This window comes from Pelophylax lessonae (assembly GCF_965119305.1).
Source record: "Pelophylax lessonae genome assembly, chromosome: 2".
NCBI classification, from domain to species: Eukaryota; Metazoa; Chordata; class Amphibia; order Anura; family Ranidae; genus Pelophylax; species Pelophylax lessonae.
Genome location: NC_138769.1, coordinates 389973717 through 389993220, shown reverse-complemented (window position 1 = coordinate 389993220; position 19504 = coordinate 389973717). Strand labels below are relative to the sequence as shown.

At 50.3% G+C, this 19504-nt stretch overlaps 1 protein-coding gene across 1 annotated transcript in view; it reads right to left on the bottom strand.

The window, feature by feature from the left end:
• The window catches only part of TEX14 (testis expressed 14, intercellular bridge forming factor), a gene marked incomplete at both ends in the record, with an annotated part of 675561 nt that overhangs the window by 620734 nt on the left and 35323 nt on the right, over nucleotides 1-19504 (bottom strand). Inside the window, one exon of the mRNA XM_082248092.1 lies at nucleotides 17562-17704. Within this exon, the coding sequence (XP_082104218.1) occupies nucleotides 17562-17704 (143 nt within the window). The remainder of the gene's footprint in view (nucleotides 1-17561; nucleotides 17705-19504) is intronic.

Genomic DNA, 19504 nt, shown 5'->3' with positions numbered 1-19504 from the left:
CCGGTAGAGTGCGCCTTCACAGGGAAAGGAGGAACCTTCCCCTTCAAAGCATAGGCTTGCACAATGGTCTGTCTGATCCATTTGGCGATGGTCGCAGCCGACGCCGCCATGCCCTTCCGAGGTCCCTCTGGAAGGACAAATAGAGAATCCGACTTGCGAAAGGATTTCGTCGACGACAGGTAAACTCTGATCGCCGGAACAACATCCAAGGAATGCAAAGCCACCTCCTTTGGATGCTTAGGCTTCGCGCAGAGCGAAGGTAAGACAATGTCCTCATTGAGGTGAAATTCCGAGATCCTCTTTGGAAGAAAAGAAGGGTTAGGTCGTAAGACCACCTTATCCAAGTGAATCACCAAGTAGGGAGAGCTGCAGGACAAGGCCGCCAGCTCCGATACCCTGCGAGCCGAAGTGATCGCCACCAAAAAGGCAACCTTCTTGGACAACAGAGACAACGAGATCTCCCTGATCTTCTCAAAGGGAGCACGCTGCAACACGGACAGAACAAGGTTCAAATCCCATGGAGGTAAAGGGTCCCTCCGAGGAGGGGGGGGGGGCCCAAGTGTTGCACCCTTTGAACAAAGCGGATGGCGGCGGGAGGGCCTTTCCTCCTGGGTTGAATCTGGCCTTGCAAAAGGCTTGTCCCCAGTTGAAGGCAGGCTCACCCTAAGCTGTCCACGTTCCAAACCTCCTGGTAGGTAAGGGCTACACTCGGTCTGGCTATTGGGCCGGGGTAGAAAAAGCCCGTAGTGTATGTGCCCCTGGGGTGGCAGCCCAGGGGTGCCTTAATTCTCACTGGTGAGGGGCAGCTCGCCTTGAGTTTTTCGGCACCATGGTCACTGCACCTACACACTTTTTTAAGCACCTGCCTCTTGGGCAAGGCCTTTTGGCTTCGACCAGAGGAATTTTTATTCCGGCCGGAAGGCCCGCCTTTGTTTTTCACTTAGGCACTAATTCACTCCTCCACTTCCCCTTCCCCACCTTTTTGTTTGTGTGTATTTTTCTTTGTGGTGTGTCACTTCACTATCACTCTTCTCTTCCTGCACGACGAGTACGGTGTGGGTCTCTGGGCCTACCTTGAAAGTCTTGGGAGGGGGTGGACATGGCCTTTTGGCTTAGTTCGCCCTCTCTCATGGGGGTCTCCCTTCGGGGGAGCCCCACCCAGTACTTGGGGTGGGCTGTTTCGGCAGTCCCCCTGGAGAACGGGGTTTGCCAGGTCTCGGCCAGGCAAACCATAGGAAGTACCTCAGTCCCTGTCAGGAGTCTTGCGCCCCGGGGGATCAAGGTATAGGTTCAACCTCTTCGGAGGCCAGACCATCTTCGCACACCCTGTGCAGTTTTTGTGTGTTCACGTTTGCGTGTGTGCACTTTTTTATGCACCGGGTGCTAAGTCTTTTTTGAGTGTGATTTCACACGCTTCGGGCTTTAAAGAAAACCCTTTGAACAAAGCCATCGCAACGTTACTGGGGGTGTTCTTTGCCTGCAACTGCATCCGCAGAACTTTGATTGACAAAACTTCGGACTCTGGAGGCAACTCCATGTCCCGTTTTTTCCTCCTGCCTCTCTGGAGGTCCCTTGGATGGGACAAATGGGACAGCTCCATCCCCTACAACTGGGACACTCCTTGGTACTACTTGGACACTTTCAAGTTCATCAAGGAGCTGGGGCTGCATGGAGTCAAGCCCGACTTGTGGAAGCCAAAAACTATCTACAAGTTGATCAGAGCATCGGACATTGCTGAGACGGTTCCAGGCCTCCCTTCAGCCACTTGCAAAGTGGTCTGGAGGAATGTTTCTTCAAAGGGACTCACCAACAGGCATAAAGATCTGGCGTGGATGGCTGTCCAGGGGGGTTTGCCACTCAGGACATTTATGCATGCCAGAAACTTGTGCAGATACAGGCACTGCCCCTTTTGTATCATCCATGAGGAAACGTCTTTTTCACGTTTTCTGGGAGTGCTCATTTGCACAGAGCCTGTTGAGGGCCTTGGAACCTGAACTGAGAGAATTTGTTCCACAGACTGCCATCACACATTTTGCTGTGCTGAATGGACTTTTTCATGGAACTTTTTCCCAGGAGGACATTGACAACGCCTGGCGGGTGTTGTGTTGCTTTAAGGACGCTTTATGGTGCGCCAGAAAGCGCCTTATCCACCAGCGGGAGAGGATGTCCATTGAGGACTGTCGCAGACTGGTTCACAGTCTGCTCAGAGACTATAACCTGATGGATCTCATGGAGGAAGAGGAGGTCTGAAGATTTCCCCTTCCCCCACTCTCCCTTGTGTGTCTTTGTCCATTCAATAAAGCTTCGGGCCTGTGATTTCATTCCCCTCCCCTTACCCCTCTCTCCCACCCCCCATCACACCTGTTGCTTTTTTGAAATGTTTATTATTTGATATCGTTTAAGGAATACAACGTATAGATAACGTATTTTTCAGTTTCATGCTTTAGGGGTATTGCGGCGTCATGCATGATGTGATGGCACGGGGTATCCTTACTCCGCACAACACATCAGGCATCATACCGCAGAATGAATGTATGTGATTGAATGTATTTATTAGTATGACCGGAAATGTATTGTAATGTAGTGTATTTATGCGCTGCGTCGCAGTACAGGGGAGAATGTACCCCGACAAAAGTATTGTTTTTTGTATATCTTTTATGCAAAATAAAGATTACATTTTCAACCCTTTGAACAAAGCCTTTTGGCTAAGATCAAGTGTAGTATCGACTTTAGCCCTTAGGGGTGTCTCTGCTTTACGGCTAGGACGTTGAGAAACATTTGTATCTATCCAAGCCATTTGGTCCTTGTGGGGTACCCTCTGCTCGGCCTTGTAGGATCGTTGATTAAATTCAGCTTCACCTACTCGCTGCTATTGGGTTAGAGGCTTAGCCCCCACAAGGAACGAGATTGCGATCTTCCCTCCTCCACTCTGCGCTACTACCTTCGGGCAGTAGGCGCACAAGGGCCTTTTTAAAGGCTGCGAAAGAGTGAAGACGCCGAGGAATAAGAAGGAAGCCGCCGAAGTTTGCCTGAAGCGACTACCGACAAACTCCTCCGTCATGGGGAAGAGCACCGGGAAGAGAAAGCACGTCCCCGCCACTTCTGCCAAGACGAGGAGATGGTGGTGGAGGGCACAATGCCTACGTCGCTGAGGGAGGGGATGATCACGATTTTGTATAAGCGTAAGGTGGAGAGAGGGGATCTGAAAAATTGGCGTCCCATCTCTCTCTTGAACGTGGACTACAAAATCCTCGCCAAGGTTCTGGCCAACAGGCTGAAATCTGTCATCGGACAGATCATCCACCCGGATCAGACTTGCGGCATTCCTGGTCGCAGGATTGCGGACAGCCTTGCGCTTGTCCAGGACACGGTCCAGTACATTCGAGGCCGCCGTGTGCACGCGGCCCTGGTCAGTCTTGACCAGGAAAAGGCCTTTGACCGTGTCTCCCACGAGTTTATGTGCAGAGCTCTGCGCAGGTTTGGTCTTGGGGACATGTTTTGTTCGTATGTGAATGTAATGTATAATGACATTTGTAGTACGGTGTTGGTGAATGGCTGGAAAACTGACCCTTTCCCTGTTCTCTCTGGGGTCAGACAAGGCTGCCCTCTCTCACCTCTGCTTTTTGTTTGCTGTATAGAGCTCTTTGCCGAATGCATCCGACAGAACCCAGAGATCAGAGGGATCACCGCACCGGGACCGGACAGAAGGGTTGTCAAGTTCTCACTCTACATGGACGACGTAACGGTGTTCTGTGCTGACCAGCGCTCCATCGACTCGCTCGTCCAGACCTGTGAGGACTTCGGCAAAGCTTCAGGGGCAAAAGTCAACTGCGGGAAGTCAGAGATCATGCTCTTCGGAAAGTGGTTCCTGCCTTCTTCTGCATCCATCCCTTTCAGCATCAAGGCGGACTTCATCAAAATTCTTGGAGTTTGGTTTGGAGCTGAGGGCGCAGCCCTGAAGTCTTGGGAGGAGAGACTGTCCAAGATGAGACAAAAGTTTGGACTATGGAGCCTCAGAGAACTCACCATCGAAGGGAAAACACTGGTACTCCGCAGCGAGATCCTCCCTGTGTTGCAGTACCTCGCCCAGGCCTGGCCCCCCCGGGTCAACACCTGCAAGGCCATCACCAGGGCGGTGTTCCACTTCATCTGGGGCTCCAAGATGGACAGAGTGAAGCGAGCAGTCATGTTCAAGGAACCCCTCAAGGGCGGTAAGGGCGTGCCCGACATCGCAACGTTACTGGGGGTGTTCTTTGCCTGCAACTGCATCCGCAGAACTTTGATTGACAGAACTTCGGATTCTGGAGGCAACTCCATGTCCCGTTTTTTCCTCCTGCCTCTCTGGAGGTCCCTTGGATGGGACAAATGGGACAGCTCCATCCCCTACAACTGGGACACTCCTTGGTACTACTTGGACACTTTCAAGTTCATCAAGGAGCTGGGGCTGCATGGAGTTAAGCCCGACTTGTGGAAGCCAAAAACTATCTACAAGTTGATCAGAGCATCGGACATTGCTGAGACTGTTCCAGGCCTCCCTTCAGCCACTTGCAAAGTGGTCTGGAGGAATGTTTCTTCAAAGAGACTCACCAACAGGCATAAAGATCTGGCGTGGATGGCAGTCCAGGGAGGGCTGCCACTCAGGACATTTATGCATGCCAGAAACTTGTGCAGATACAGGCACTGCCCCTTCTGTATCATCCACGAGGAAACGTCCTTTCACGTTTTCTGGGAGTGCTCATTTGCACAGAGCCTGTTGAGGGCCTTGGAACCTGAACTTAGAGACTTTGTTTCCCAGACTGCCATCACACATTTTGCTGTGCTGAATGGACTTTTTCATGGTACTTTTACACAGGAGGACATTGACAATGCCTGGCGGGTGTTGTGTTGCTTTAAGGACGCTTTATGGTGCACCAGAAAGCGCCTTATCCACCAGCGGGAGAGGATGTCCATTGAGGACTGTCGCAGACTGGTTCACAGTCTGCTCAGAGACTATAACCTGATGGATCTCATGGAGGAAGAGGAGGTCTGAAGATTTCCCCTTCCCCCACTCTCCCTTGTGTGTCTTTGTCCATTCAATAAAGCTTCGGGCCTGTGATTTCATTCCCCTCCCCTTACCCCTCTCTCCCACCCCTCCATCACACCTGTTGCTTTTTTGAAATGTTATAGTATTAATACAGTTTGAGTAATGCACGTATACAATGTCTTTAGTTTCATGCTTCAGGGGTATTGCAGCGTCATGCATGATGTGATGGCACGGGGTATCCACATCAGGCATCATACCGCAGAATGAATGTATGTGATTGAATGTATTTATTAGTATGACCGGAAATGTATTGTAATGTAGTGTATTTATGCGCTGTGTCGCAGTACAGGGGAGAATGTACCCCGACAAAAGTATTGTTTTTTGTATATCTTTTATGCAAATAAAGATTACATTTTCAACCAAACCCTTTGAACAAAGGTGCTAACCAAAGAACTAGACGCCACAGGGCATTGAAAAAGAACGGCCAGCGCAGAAATCTGACCCTTAATCGTGGCCAACGCCAAACGCTGGTCCACGCCCGTTTGAAGGAAAGCCAACACTCTCGATACCGAGTATGAGTGAGGGGAATACCCCCTGGACTCACACCAGGCAAAATACGCCTTCCAAGTACGGTAGTAAATCTTCCCCGAAGAGACTTTTCTAGCCTTGATCAAAGTGGGAATGACCTCAGGGGAGAGACCCCTATCCTTCAGGACCTGCCTTTCAACAGCCAGGCCGTTAAAGCCAGCGACTGTAAAGCAGGATGGAATATCGGTCCTTGAGACAGGAGATTGGAATAGAACCCCCGAAATCTGTCCCGATGAGGCACCGGAACCACCACTCCCTGGGCCCGCAGGTACCGCACCGCCAGGTGCAGTTCCTGCAAGCGCTCCGGAGTCAGCTGAAGGTTTGAGGGGAAAAATCTGCCCGCCGGCCGAGAGAGAAACTCGATCTTGTATCCAGATCGAACGATTTCCTGAACCCACCTGTCCCGAATGCGGTCCAGCCAGGGTTGAAGAAAACCGATCAAACGTCCCCCCACCCCAGAACTGGGTGAGGGCGTCCCTTCAGGCCGTATTGTTATGGGCAGCGGACCCGGACTGGCCGGACTTCTGCTTACCTGTCCACGGCTTCTTCTGGGAGCCTTGGCCCTTGAAGGGCTTGCCCTTATAGTGCGACCTAAAGGCACGAAAGGACCCCTGAGAGGGCCTAAACGAGGTATTCTTCTTACCACGAACAAACTTATTCTTGTGACTTTGGGGCAAGAGAGTGCTCTTACCCCCAGAAATTCCCTTTATCAGAGTATCCAAAGAATCGCCAAAAAGGCGAGATCCCGCGTAGGGCAAATTAGCTAAAGTCTTGCGAGAAGATTGAACAGACCAACATTTCAGCCATATCAGGCGACGGTTCAATACCGCCACACTGGAAAGACGCGCAGCCAAAGGGACCAAATCTAAGTCCGCATCACACAAATACATGACACCCTAAAGAATTTGATCCACCATAGCCAAAGTTGTCGGCGGGGCAGAGTCAGCCACCAGGGTGCGCCTAAGCACCTGCGTCCAATCCGCAATAGCCTGGGCTGCCATAATGGAAGCAAAAATAGGCTTCAGCATAGAACCAACAACCGTATAAGCACGGCGGGCCAGAGACTCCAATCTCCTGTCCGTCGGGTCCCGGAACACCGGGGTATCCTCAGCAGGGATCGCAGTGGATTTATTCAAAACCGCCACCGCGTGATCCACCTGAGGCGGCACACACCAACGCTCATCAGTGGTGGGTGTAAATGGATAACGCAGCTTGAACCTACTCGGCACAGCAAAAGGCTTCTTTAAATTGCGCCATTGCTCATCAACCGCGTGCTGAAATTCCGCAGAGCAAGGAAAAACCTGCGATGTTTTGCGTTTCCTTTGCGTCCCATAAGAGGACATCAAAACAGGAGGACGTGGTTCATCCTGCAAATGCAGCGTTTGCTTGATAGAAGCAACCAACTCATCCATGAGTGCAAGCTCTTCAGACGAGCCAGGGGGAGAATTATCAACCCCTTCTACCTCAGCCTCCCCCTCAGACCCCACAAGGTCTAGAGATGAGTGAGACCCTGAGAAGGGCACTCCAGCCATAGCAGCCCCATCGCCCTCTGAATCAGAGGAAATAGACACTCTGGGCCGTTTGGTGGATCGATCAGCCACCAGCATCTGCACCTGAGCAGCCAAGTTCGCCACAATAGTAGCCAGATCAGCCCCCTCAGGGGATGCAGCAGCCCCTTGACCCCCCACCAAGGTGGGAGGAAACTTGCAATCCTGAGAATCCATGCCCCAGCAAAAGTAGAAAAAAAAAGAGTACTGCCCCCTTAAGACCGCGGCGAGCGTAGCCCACCGCACCCTACTGAATACACCGACCCCCACAGGGATAAGAACACTAGGCAAGGAATACAGGAAAAGGAAAGGTAAAAACCTGGAGAGATCACACAGGCTGCTGCCACCGATCGCTGTCCCAGAGCAAAAGGAAGTGATGCAATGACTGACCGCCCTATAAAGCCTATGTAAGGCTACACAAACATGGCCGCTCGGCTGAGGATTCCTTAGGCAAAGAGAAAATGGCGCCGACATGTGGCCTGATCGATCGCCGCCAAAATGGCGGCGTTTGGCGCCAAAACGCCGCGCCGTACCACACAGGACTGGTCACCATAAATTTGCCGCAAAAAAATGGCGGGCCGCAGCAGCGATCGCCACACAGCATGCCTAAGCCCAGACTGCTTCATGCATTCACACAGCAGAGCGGGAGAGCCCCCCCCCCCTCGCAGCCCACAGACAGGCAGTTATTCCACACAGGAATCTGACAGGGAGCTCAGCATTTACACAGACATGCAGGGTCACACAGTCCCAGACTGACACCCAAATAGACAGGTCCCCACATAGATATACACTTACCAGTCCGGATGGCGCGGGGAGCCTTCTCCAGCGACCAAACCGCTGCACTGAGGACAGGGAGTGTCGCACCCAGGACGCAGTGGAAGTGCGATGCGAAACCGCAATGGCGTCCAGTGAGGTAGCCACCCCACAGATAGCATCCCTGCAGCGAACAGGGATGGGTCGTTCAATATGCCAGGGAAACCTGCGCTGAACGCTCGATGGCAGGCTGGGAAGCCCCTGGCCCTGAACCCTGGGATCCAGGGTGGCCAGTCCGAGACCCAGCTCCGCACGATCATCTTCATCCGAAGAAGCTAACTAATGCTGAAAATTAACAGCTAAGTAAAAGAAAGAGAAAAAGACTCAAAATAAAATCAAAAAGAGAATAGAGGCTGAGACTGAGAGCCCCAGCACAGGAACAGCCTGCTACTCCTAAGCTAGGAATTAGAAACTGAGTTGGGAATGCAGGAAGCAGGGAGGTATTGACTGAGGGGACCACCCCCTAGGGGTGGGATATGCTAAAAGCTTTGATATTAATAAATTTTGTTGCCTAGCTACTCCTGCGGAGCAAAGGTCAATAACCCCATTAGTGATGAATATGAAGTGGCGGCGACTGACGGAGGACGTAAGAGAAAAACACTTTTCAGAAAGAAAACAAAAAGAAAAAACTGAGACACTAGGTCCCGGCAAGGAAAACCTAGCCTACTCCTGACGCTAGGTAGCAAGAAAACTGGATTAGAGTGGTACTGGCTGTGGGATATTGGCCAGAGGGACAGTCCCCTGTAGGTGTGTCTATATGTTGAAGTTTGTTTGTATTAACAAAGTTACTGCCTAGCTTGCTCCTGCGGAGAGTGCCAATGCCCCAATCGTGAAGACTGTATACGTGGGCGGCGACTGTCAGAGGATGAAAGAGAAATCCTGTTTTCCTGACAGACTCCATGGCAGCATACGTTTGGGTAGTCCCGCCTCCACTGCTACCCCATAGGACCCCACTTTCATAAATCCTTGCTCCCTTTCAGCATCCGTGTTCTTTTTTTGTCCTCCTCCTGCACCTGTTTGGTGCTGAATTCCTACATTTTTGATTGATAATTTTTTAAAAGAAAAGGACGCAGGGATATTGGAGTCAGCAAGATTTGAGTCCCCGATAAGCCCTTGCTGCTGCGGGGTATGGGGTTGGCAAGCTGAAGAGGAGCCTTAGATGCCTGACTAAGCAGGCCGTATGGCATGTCCGATTAGCCCGGCTGCTGCGGGTGGCCTTATTGTATTGCCTCAGTGATGGAGCCTGTTTCCTGGCTGCTGACTGATGTTTTCCCTGGTGTCTAGTGGTAATCGTCCGGCATGGGTAAGTTCCTTTCCCTTATTGTGTCCCCTTGTTATCTGGCAGCTTATTATCCGTTTGTTTAACTTCCCTGGTGCTATAGTGTGCGGCCCCTTACCTTTCGTTATGCTTCCTGGTGGTCCGGGAGGCTCTGTGGTCCCTGTGGAACGCTCTGCGTTCCATCCTCTGTGTTCTCGGCCGTTCTGCGCATGCGCTCCGGCCGGACGAGAACGAGGCTTGGTTCGCGCATGCGCAGTAGCGGCAATTGCCGCTATTCGTGCATGCGCAGTAGACGCAGCCATGACGTCACGAACGGCGCCAGATTTAAACAGCTGTCAGTCCCACATTCGGTGGGACTGACTGTAGACTGCAGCGTTCCGGTGTCTTTTCCCTGCGATCTCCAGGTATGTGGGTCTCATGAAGGGGGGGCTTGCTAGTACCTTGCCAGTCTTACTGTATCTCTGCGTCCGTCTATTCCAGTGTACCTGGTGCCTTGCAGATGGATTCATCACCGCTCCCCTGCGACCAGTCCTCTCTTAGGTAAGCATAGGGCTGGAGTGGGGGGGGGGGGGTGCAGGTCATTTGGTCAGTCTTATTTCTGCATTCCTCTATATGTCTCTCTTGCAGCTCCTCCTCTAGGTCCGAACAGCCTCAGGGCACGCGAGAAGATCGCCATGCAAAAACGCAGCATCCTCGCTCTTCCTCCAGACATGGCTCCTCTTCCAAGTCCAGGCACCGCAGTAAAGACCGGTCACCTGCTATGTTTTCACGCCAATCCAGCGAGACAAAATGCCGGGGCTGTGGTATTCGTTTGCTGGACGGAAAATCGCTATGCGACTCCTGTTATTCCCGAGCAGCGGGTGAAAGGGGAAGCTCTCACCGACAACTTGAGTCCATGGTCAAGCGCATAGTCAAGGACTCCCTGGCTGATCTTAATATGCGGCAGTCTCCAGTACCAGAACCATCTGTCTCTCCTGTTAGAGAATCTTCTGGCGGACGGGTCCTTGAATCGTCTAAACCCAGCCATCCCTCGGTGTTCGAGTCTGACAGCGATTCTGACCAAGATGAACCTAGTTTGGGATTTTCTTTCAACCTGGTTCCACCGTTAGTGAAAGCCGTGGTCTCCGCCCCCAAGCAGAGAAAATATTTTAAGCAGCTGAGCAAGGAGAGGCTGAATTTCCCATTCATCCCTAAATTAGGAGAAATCATAACGGAAGGCTAAACTCTATCCATTCAAGGAAGAGAAAGTCAAACACCTGGAATCTCCTCCTTTAGTGGATGCGGCTGTTATGAGGCTGGTAAAGCACGTCACTTTGCCTCTTGAGGATACGGTTTCCTTAAAGGATCCTCTCGACAGAAGAATTGACAAGGATCTGAAGCGTGTCTATCTTTCAGTGGGAGCTGCTTGTAAACCGGCCCTAGCCTTGGCATCTCTGTCCAAAGCCATGGAAGTATGGGTGGACAATGTTGATGATTCCCTCAGAAGTTTCTCTGAAGATGCAGCCAAGAACTCTCCTATCCAGGAGCTAAAACTGGCCTCAGCCTTCCTGGGGGAGGCGTCCATTGATATTATACGCCTGTTAGCACGAGGGATGCTATCATCTGTTACAGCAAAGCATGCGCTTTGGTTACGCCCTTGGTTGGCTGATCCTGCTTCTAAGCAGGTATGGTGCCGCATTCCTTTTGAGGGTTCATCCCTCTTTGGGAATAAGTTAGATAGCGCCATCTCTAAGGCTACTGGTGGTAGGTCGGGCTTTCTCCCCCAGGACAGGCGTCTTCTTGGTCAAAATAAAAAACGACCTCCTAGAAAACAAAATACTGACCGTGCCAGGGAGGCACGTAGCTATAGGCCAGGAAGGGAGTTTGGAAGAAATTGGAAGTCCAGGCAGTCTTCTTTCGGAAAGGCCCCAAGAGCAATCCGTCTGGGGCTAGAGATACCACAAAGTCCTTTTGAGATTGGGCCCGCTCAGGCCGGTCAGGTGGGAGGTCGTCTCTTTCACTTTCGGCGGGTCTGGGCGGCCTCAATCCGGGATGCTTGGGTCGTCAACACGGTCTCTGCAGCACATTCTTGGTCCTTCACCAGTATTCCCGGAGACAGATTTGTTCCTACCTCCCTTCCTCGGTCAGGCGACAAAAGAGAGATTCTCTTATCTTACGTAGACTCGCTAGTCACTCAAGGAGCAGAGGTTCCAGTGCCAGAATCCGAAAGAAGGCTCGGAGTTTACTCTCCTCTGTTAATGGTGCGCAAGAAGAGCGGCGCCTGGAGACCAGTGATAGATCTGACGCTCTTGAATCGCTTCAATAAAGGAGAGAAATTCAAGATGGAGACCATATTCTCCATTCAACAAGCCGTTCAACCGGGAGATTGGATGGTCTCAGTAGACCTGAAGGATGCATATTTCCACGTGCCAGTGGCATCAGAGTTTCAGCAATACCTGAGATTCTCAGTCGGCCAGCGTCATCTGCAGTTTGTGTGTCTCCCCTTCGGGCTTTCCACATCGCCTCGTACCTTTTCGAAGGTCTTGTTAGCGGTGGTAGCCTTGATAAGACTGAGAGAGGTCTATCTTTTTCATTATCTGGACGATCTCCTTCTACTGGCTCAAGACAAGTCTGTCATCCTGGATCATCTAGCTCTGGTCATCTCGTCTAGAGAAGTTTGGCTGGATCCTGAACAGGGAAAAGAGTCATCTGATTCCTACACAGTCCCTGGTCTTCCTGGGAGCCCTGTTCAACACCAGGGACAGTACCATCTCTCTGCCAGAAAAAAAGATTCCGGTAATCAGGGACAGAGTGTCTCTAGCCTTGAAAGCTTCCCATCTCACAGCCAAACAATGCCTGAGGATAATCGGCACGATGGTGTCAACAGCCCCTATGGTGAAGTGGGCTCTCTGGAAAATTAGGCCTTTTCAGAGGGGTTTTCTTCAACAATGGAATGGAATCAGCAATTCTCAGCGAATAGTAATTACCGCAGCCACGAAGAGCTGGCTTCCTTGGTGGTTACAGCTGAAGAATTTGCACAATTGTCACTCCATAGCCCCCATATCTTGGGTGATAGTGACATCAGACTCCAGCAGCACCGGTTGGGGCGGTCATTGCGGAGAAGAGATGGTACAAGGGAGATGGGATTTCCAGTCTCGCCAGATTGTGTCCAACATCTTGGAACTTCGAGCGGCCTTTCAGGAGGAGGAGGATGGGCGCAGCTCCGGCATGTACGCGAAGCTCGACACCACGTCTAGGCTGCTCAAGGAGATGATCGCGGAGGCTTCCTTGCAGGACGCCGTGGGATCCATAGGGAAAGGTTCCGTGAACTATTCGTGGTGCCGTCCTGATGGATCTGTGCGTTCCAGGATAGACTTGGTGCTCACCTCTAAGGCAGTCAGACACCGCGGGTTCTCCATGGTGCCCTGCTTTTTCTCTGACCACAGGGCCATTCACTTTCGGGGTGACCTGGGCGAGGGCTTTGCTCCCGGTCCGGGCTCCTGGAAGCTGAATGGTACCCTGCTGGAAAACGAGGAACTGCTGGAGGAACTCAGGGAGGCCTACATTACCTGGAAGGAGGACAAAAGGTTCTTCGGAAAGGTAAGCGATTATTGGGAGTTTGTGAAAGTCAAGCTGCGCAGCTTCTTTCAGGCAAGGGGATGCCAGCAAGTGTGTGCCAGGAAGAGGGAACTCAGGAGACTGCATCGTCAGTTGCAGTCCCTGCAGGACCTTCACCACTGCGGCTGGGACGTTAGGCAGGACCTGGAGGACACCAAGAAGAGCCTGAAAGGACACTTCGAGGAAGAATCCAGGCATCTCGTCTTCCGTTCCAAGGTGGAGAATCTTGAGAAAGGTGAGAAATGTAATTCTTTCTATTTCAGGAAACTTCACTCAGGACACACACCCTTGTCGGAGCTGCGGGACGAGACCGGAACACTCCAGAAGGGGAAGGAGGCTGTGATGCAAGTGGTCAGCGACTACTACACCAACCTCTACTCCCCGAAAGAAACAGACACGGCTGAGGCCGACAGGTTCTTGTCAGGTATCACTAACCAAATTGATCCTGCAGGTATCTCTGTCGGCAATCAACGCCCCCTTGGCGCTGGAGGAGCTGCACTCTGCCGTCAGATCCTTTAGGCAAGGCAGGACCCCGGGCTGCGACGGTCTCCCAGCGGAGCTCTATGTAGTGCTGTGGGATCTCGTTGGCCCGGACCTGCTCAAGCTGTACGAGGAGATGGTGGTGGAGGGCACAATGCCTCAGTCGCTGAGGGAGGGGATGATCACGATTTTGTAGAGAAGGGGTCTGAAAAATTGGCGTCCCATCTCTCTCTTGAATGTGGACTACAAAATCCTCGCCAAGGTTCTGGCCAATAGGCTGAAATCTGTCATCGGACAGATCATCCACCCGGATCAGACTTGTGGAATTCCTGGTCGCAGGATTGCGGACAGTCTTGCGCTTGTCCGGGGACACGGTCCAGTACATTCGAGGCCGCCGTGTGCACGCGGCCCTGGTCAGTCTTGACCAGGAAAAGGCCTTTGACCGTGTCTCCCATGAGTTTATGTGCAGAGCTCTGCGCAGGTTTGGTCTTGGGGACATGTTTTGTTCGTGTGTGAATGTGATGTACCATGACATTTGTAGTACGGTGTTGGTGAATGGCTGGAAAACTGACCCTTTCCCTGTTCTCTCTGGGGTCAGACTAGGCTGGCCTCTCTCACCTCTGCTTTTTGTTTGCTGTATAGAGCTCTTTGCCGAATGCATCCGACAGAACCCAGAGATCAGAGGGATCACCACACCGGGACCGGACAGAAGGGTTGTCAAGTGCTCACTCTACATGGACGACGTAACGGTGCTCTGTGCTGACCAGGACTTCGGCAAAGCTTTAGGGGCAAAGGTCAACTGCGGGAAGTCAGAGGTCATGCTCTTCGGAAAGTGGTTCCTGCCTTCTTCTGCATCCATCCCTTTCAGCGTCAAGGCGGACTTCATCAAAATTCTTGGAGTTTGGTTTGGAGCTGAGGGCGCAGCCCTAAAGTCTTGGGAGGAGAGACTGTCCAAGATGAGACAGAAGTTTGGACTATGGAGCCTCAGAGAACTCACCATCGAAGGGAAAACACTGGTACTCCGCAGCGAGATTCTCCCTGTGTTGCAGTACCTCGCCCAGGCCTGGCCCCCCCGGGTCAACACCTGTAAGGCGATCACCAGGGCGGTGTTCCACTTCATCTGGGGCTCCAAGATGGACAGAGTGAAGTGGGCAGTCATGTTCAAGGAACCCCTCAAGGGCAGTAAGGGCGTGCCCGACATCGCAACGTTACTGAGGGTGTTCTTTGCCTGCAACTGCATCCGCAGGCCTTTAGTGGACAGAACTTTGGACTCTGGCGGCAACTCCATGTCCCGTTTCTTCCTCCTTCCTCTCTGGAGGTCCCTTGGATGGGACAAATGGGACAGTTCCATCCCCTACAACTGGGACACTCCTTGGTACTACTTGGACACTTTCAAGTTCATCAAGGAGCTGGGGCTGCATGGAGTTAAGCCCGACTTGTGGAAGCCAAAAACTATCTACAAGTTGATCAGAGCATCGGACATTGTTGAGACTGTTCCAGGCCTCCCTTCAGCCACTTGCAAAGTGGTCTGGAGGAATGTTTCTTCAAAGGGACTCACCAACAGGCATAAAGATCTGGCGTGGATGGCTGTCCAGGGGGGGTTGCCACTCAGGACCTTTATGCATGCCAGAAACTTGTGCAGATACAGGCACTGCCCTTTTTGTATCATCAATGAGGAAACGTTTTCTGGGAGTGCTCCTTTGCACGGAGCCTGTTGAGGGCCTTGGAACCTGAACTTAGAGACTTTGTTCCACAGACTGCCATCACACACTTCGGTGTGCTGAACGGACTTTTTCACGGGACTATTTCACGGGACTTTTTCACAGGAGGACATTGACAACGTCTGGCGGGTGTTGTGTTGCTTTAAGGATGCTTTATGGTGCGCCAGAAAGCGCCTTATCCACCAGCGGGAGAGGATGTCCATTGAGGACTGTCGCAGACTGGTCCACAGTCTGCTCAGAGACTATAACCTGATAGATCTCATGGAGGAAGAGGAGGTCTGAAGATTTCCCCTTCTCCCACGCTCCCTTGTGTGTCTTTGTCCATTCAATAAAGCTTCGGGCTTGTGATTTCATTCCCCTCCCCTTACCCCACTCTCCCACCCCCCCCCCCCCCATCACACCTGTTGCTTTTTTGAAATGTAATATTATATTGTTTGATATCGTTTGATCAATGCTACGTATAGACAACGTTTTTCAGTTTCATGTTTTAGGGGTATTGCGGCGTCATGCATGATGTGATGGCACGGGGTATCCTTACTCCGCACAACACATCAGGCATCATACCGCAGAATGAATGTATTTGATTGAATGTATTTATTTGTATGACCGGAAATGTATTGTAATGTAGTGTATTTATGCGCTGCGTCACAGTACAGGGGAGAATGTACCCCGACAAAGTATTGTTTTTTGTATATCTTTTATGCAAATAAAGATTACATTTTCCACCCTTTATGGGAGGGAGGCAATGTTAACAAAAAATGCATTCCTTAGTGGTTTAATTCTCATCGAAGACATTAATATGGCCCTTGATTCACTATTACACACCCCAAAGTCTGCAACCAACCTCTCGTATTCCATACCTCCTACAAAATCCCAGCATTCGTGGCTATGCCTTCTACTCCAGGTATTCCCAACCTCTGATGTGGCTCGCGACCTCATGCACATGCCTGTGTCCTGGGATGGCAGTTGGCAAGCCCAGATGGCGATCAATGGGTTGCCAACCCACCATCCTAGGGTATCAGAGTGCATTGAGCCGGTAGAAGAGGAAGCAGACAGCAGCAGAGGGAACAGGAGCGGCCTAACTGATGAGTCTTCTGTACAGCCAGCTCCTGTCCCAGGCAGAGTGATAACAAGCGCACTTCACCTGGGACCTTTCTAGCAGCCTGAAGAGCGATGCCAGCAGAAGTTGGAAGAGGAAAAGAAGGTCAGTGTATTACATAACACTGTCTTTTTACAATTGGCATATTAGCACCTATAAAAGTTTTAACAACTATTAGGCTGTTTTCACTCAGATCCGCGGGTGCATTATACTTCTGTATGCCCACTGATCGTGACCCATTAAAGTGAATGGGGTTGCTTGTGCAGGGTATAAGGGGTTAAAGCAGGCGGTGAGGGGGCAATACAATGCTTCCTCACTGCCTGTCTGAGGAGGCATCTGAAGACAGGTGAAGAAGTCCTTATGGTGACACTGTGACTGGTATGTCGGTGATCAGGGGCACTGTAACTGGTATGCAGGTAATGAGGGGACTGATGTGGCGGTGATCAAGAACACATTCAGGCTCCTTTTACACTTGTGCGACGTAAAAGTCATGATTTTGCCACGATTTTACCGGAATTTTTTTGCCGCGATTTTGACTGGACTTGAAGCAATGCCTAGGTCTATGGACCTTAAAATCGAACCAAAGTAGTGCAGGGACTACTTTGAAGTTGTTGCAACTTGAAGTCGCACAGATATGAACGGTAATCTTTGGAAATCATGGAGTACAACTTGTCAAGTGACTTTTCAGTACCAAATCGCAGGACAAGTCACACAAGTGTGAAAGGGGCCTAAGTGCTGTGGTGGTGATCAGGGACACCGTGACTGGTGTGGTGGTGATCAGGGACACAGTAACTGGTATGGAGGTAATCAGGGACACTGGGACTGGTGTGGCGGTCATCAAGAACATATAAACAGGTGAGGTGGTGATCAGGGGCACTGGGACTGGTGTGGTGGTAGTCAGGGACACTGGGATTGCTGTGGCAGTGATCAGGGGCCCAATTTTTTTTTTTACATTTTGTCACCAGAGCAGAGCATTGTCACTATAGTCACACTGTACTCCTGCGGGGAGTGGGGGTGGCCTGGATTTTCTTTTTCTTACACTGATTGACTATTACAGTTATGATCGGTAACCTGCAGTGTCCAATCACTCCTGAGAGCGTACACGAGTGGCAGATGCACACTTGAGCAAGCGTCCACCTGCATCGCTGCTGCTCTGTTTATATACATTGGACGGGAAGCGTTTATATCCAGCATAAATCTAGCAGTAGCAGTAGCGATCAATAGTAGAAATCTTCCAGCAGACAGCAGTGACTGACAGTGTTTGATCACTCAGTTCTAACCCTTAAAGACGGAAGGGGACAGATGAAGCATCACATCAACGTTGCATCTACCTAAGTAAGTATGTTTACCTAAAAAAAATAAAAACATACTTCTCTTATAAGTCTACTGAAAGCAGCAGTAAAAGCAGGCTTACCTTTCTTAAGTATTTGTTTAGCTTTGACATAATTCCCACTTTTAACATATTCATGAAGCTGTTTTTCACATGAGTCAAATTTAATTGATCCAAGCTGGACAGGGTAAGGTGGTAGAACAATATTTGAACGTGACATTGTATTTCTGAAAAAAAAATAAATAAATAAAATAAACAGGCATTAGATTACATTACATTAGTAACACAGTTGTAAGTGTTAGTGACCATGTTTTGACAGATATATATATATATATATATATATATACATACTGTATATACAGTATCTCACAAAAGTAAGTACACCCCTTACATTTTTGCAGACGTGTTATTATACCTTTTCATGTGACAACACTGAAGAAATGACACTTTGCTACAATGTAAAGTAGTGAGTGTACAGCTTGTATAACAGTGTACATTTACTGTCCCCTCAAAATAACAACACACAGCCATTAATGTCTAAACCGCTAGCAACAAAAGTGAGTACACCCCTAAGTGAAAATTTCCAAATTGGGCCCAAAGTGTCAATATTGTGTGTGGTCACCAATCTTCCATTTGAGGATGCCCCACAGATGCTTAATAGGATTTAGGTCTGGAGACATGCTTGGCCAGTCCATCCCCTTTACCCTCAGCTTCTTTAGCAAGGCAGCGGTCATCATGGAGGTGTGTTTGGGGTCATTATTATGTTGGAATACTGCTACATAAGGAAATCTATGAAACAAAGGAATAATATAGTGCACAGTCCATAGAGTGTCCGTAGAAAGTCCAATAGAACCTCTTATTGGGTCCACTGGTCAAACAATGTCCATTTGGAATCCAAGGAAGAGATGATCACCCGTGCTGGAGCAGGTATTTGTACAAAGCCCCTTCACCTCACCGAGTGCACCTCACCTCAAGGAAACTCACTTACCAAATAATGGCAGAAAACGGGCCCAATGGTTATCCCCTACGGCTCATCTAGACTAGAACCATCCACAGCTCCGCTTGAATTGTGAAGTGATATCCTGTTGCTGAAATAACTTACGAACAGGGACAGCGCATAGGGCGCCCAGGGCGTGAGCAACGTGGTCACCAAGGCAACGGGACGCTAAGCAGCAGCCTCGGAAATACTTGCGGACTTCCGGACGCTGAAGAGCGGGACGGGTGCCCTGTAGGCTGTTCTAACGTCCACGTCTAGCCTTCAGTAGATACATTTTCCACGCTTTTTTATGCTTTTGTGTTGTAAGTGCATATATGAGAGGGGGGCTGAGGATTAAAAAAGTGTATTTGTTTCAACAATACTGCTCTACGTGCCCTCTCTATTTCATTCCTATATGCGCTGTCCCTGTTCATGAGTTATTTCAGCGACAGGATATCACTTCACAATTCGAGCGGAGCTGTGGATGGTTCCAGTCTAGATGAGCCGTAGGGGTAACCATTGGGCCCGTTTTCTGCCATTATTTGGTAAGTGAGTTTCCTTGGGGTGAGGTGCACTCGGTGAGGTGAAGGGGCTTTGTACAAATACCTGCTCCAGTACGGGTGATCATCTCTTCCTTGGATTCCAAACGGACATTGTTTGACCAGTGGACCCAATATGAGGTTCTATTGGACTTTCTACGGACACTATGGACTGTGCACTATTATTCCTTTGTTTCATAGATTTCCTTATGTAGGAGCAATATCAGCGCTGCTTGTGGATATTGGCCCTCTATTACACGTGGAAGGGTGATATGCACCTTGTTTTTTATGTATGTATTTAGGCAGCAGCTCTATTTATTTTTAATTTTATGGTAATCCATTCATTTAAGGTTTGGAAGCGCTGGGTGATTGAGAATTGTTTGCTACCATGGTATTTTCTGTCTTATTGTGTATGTTGGAATACTGCCCTGCGGCCCAATCGCTGAAGGGAGGGGATCATGCTCGGATATAGTATGTCACAGTACATGTTGGCATTCATAATTCCCTCAATG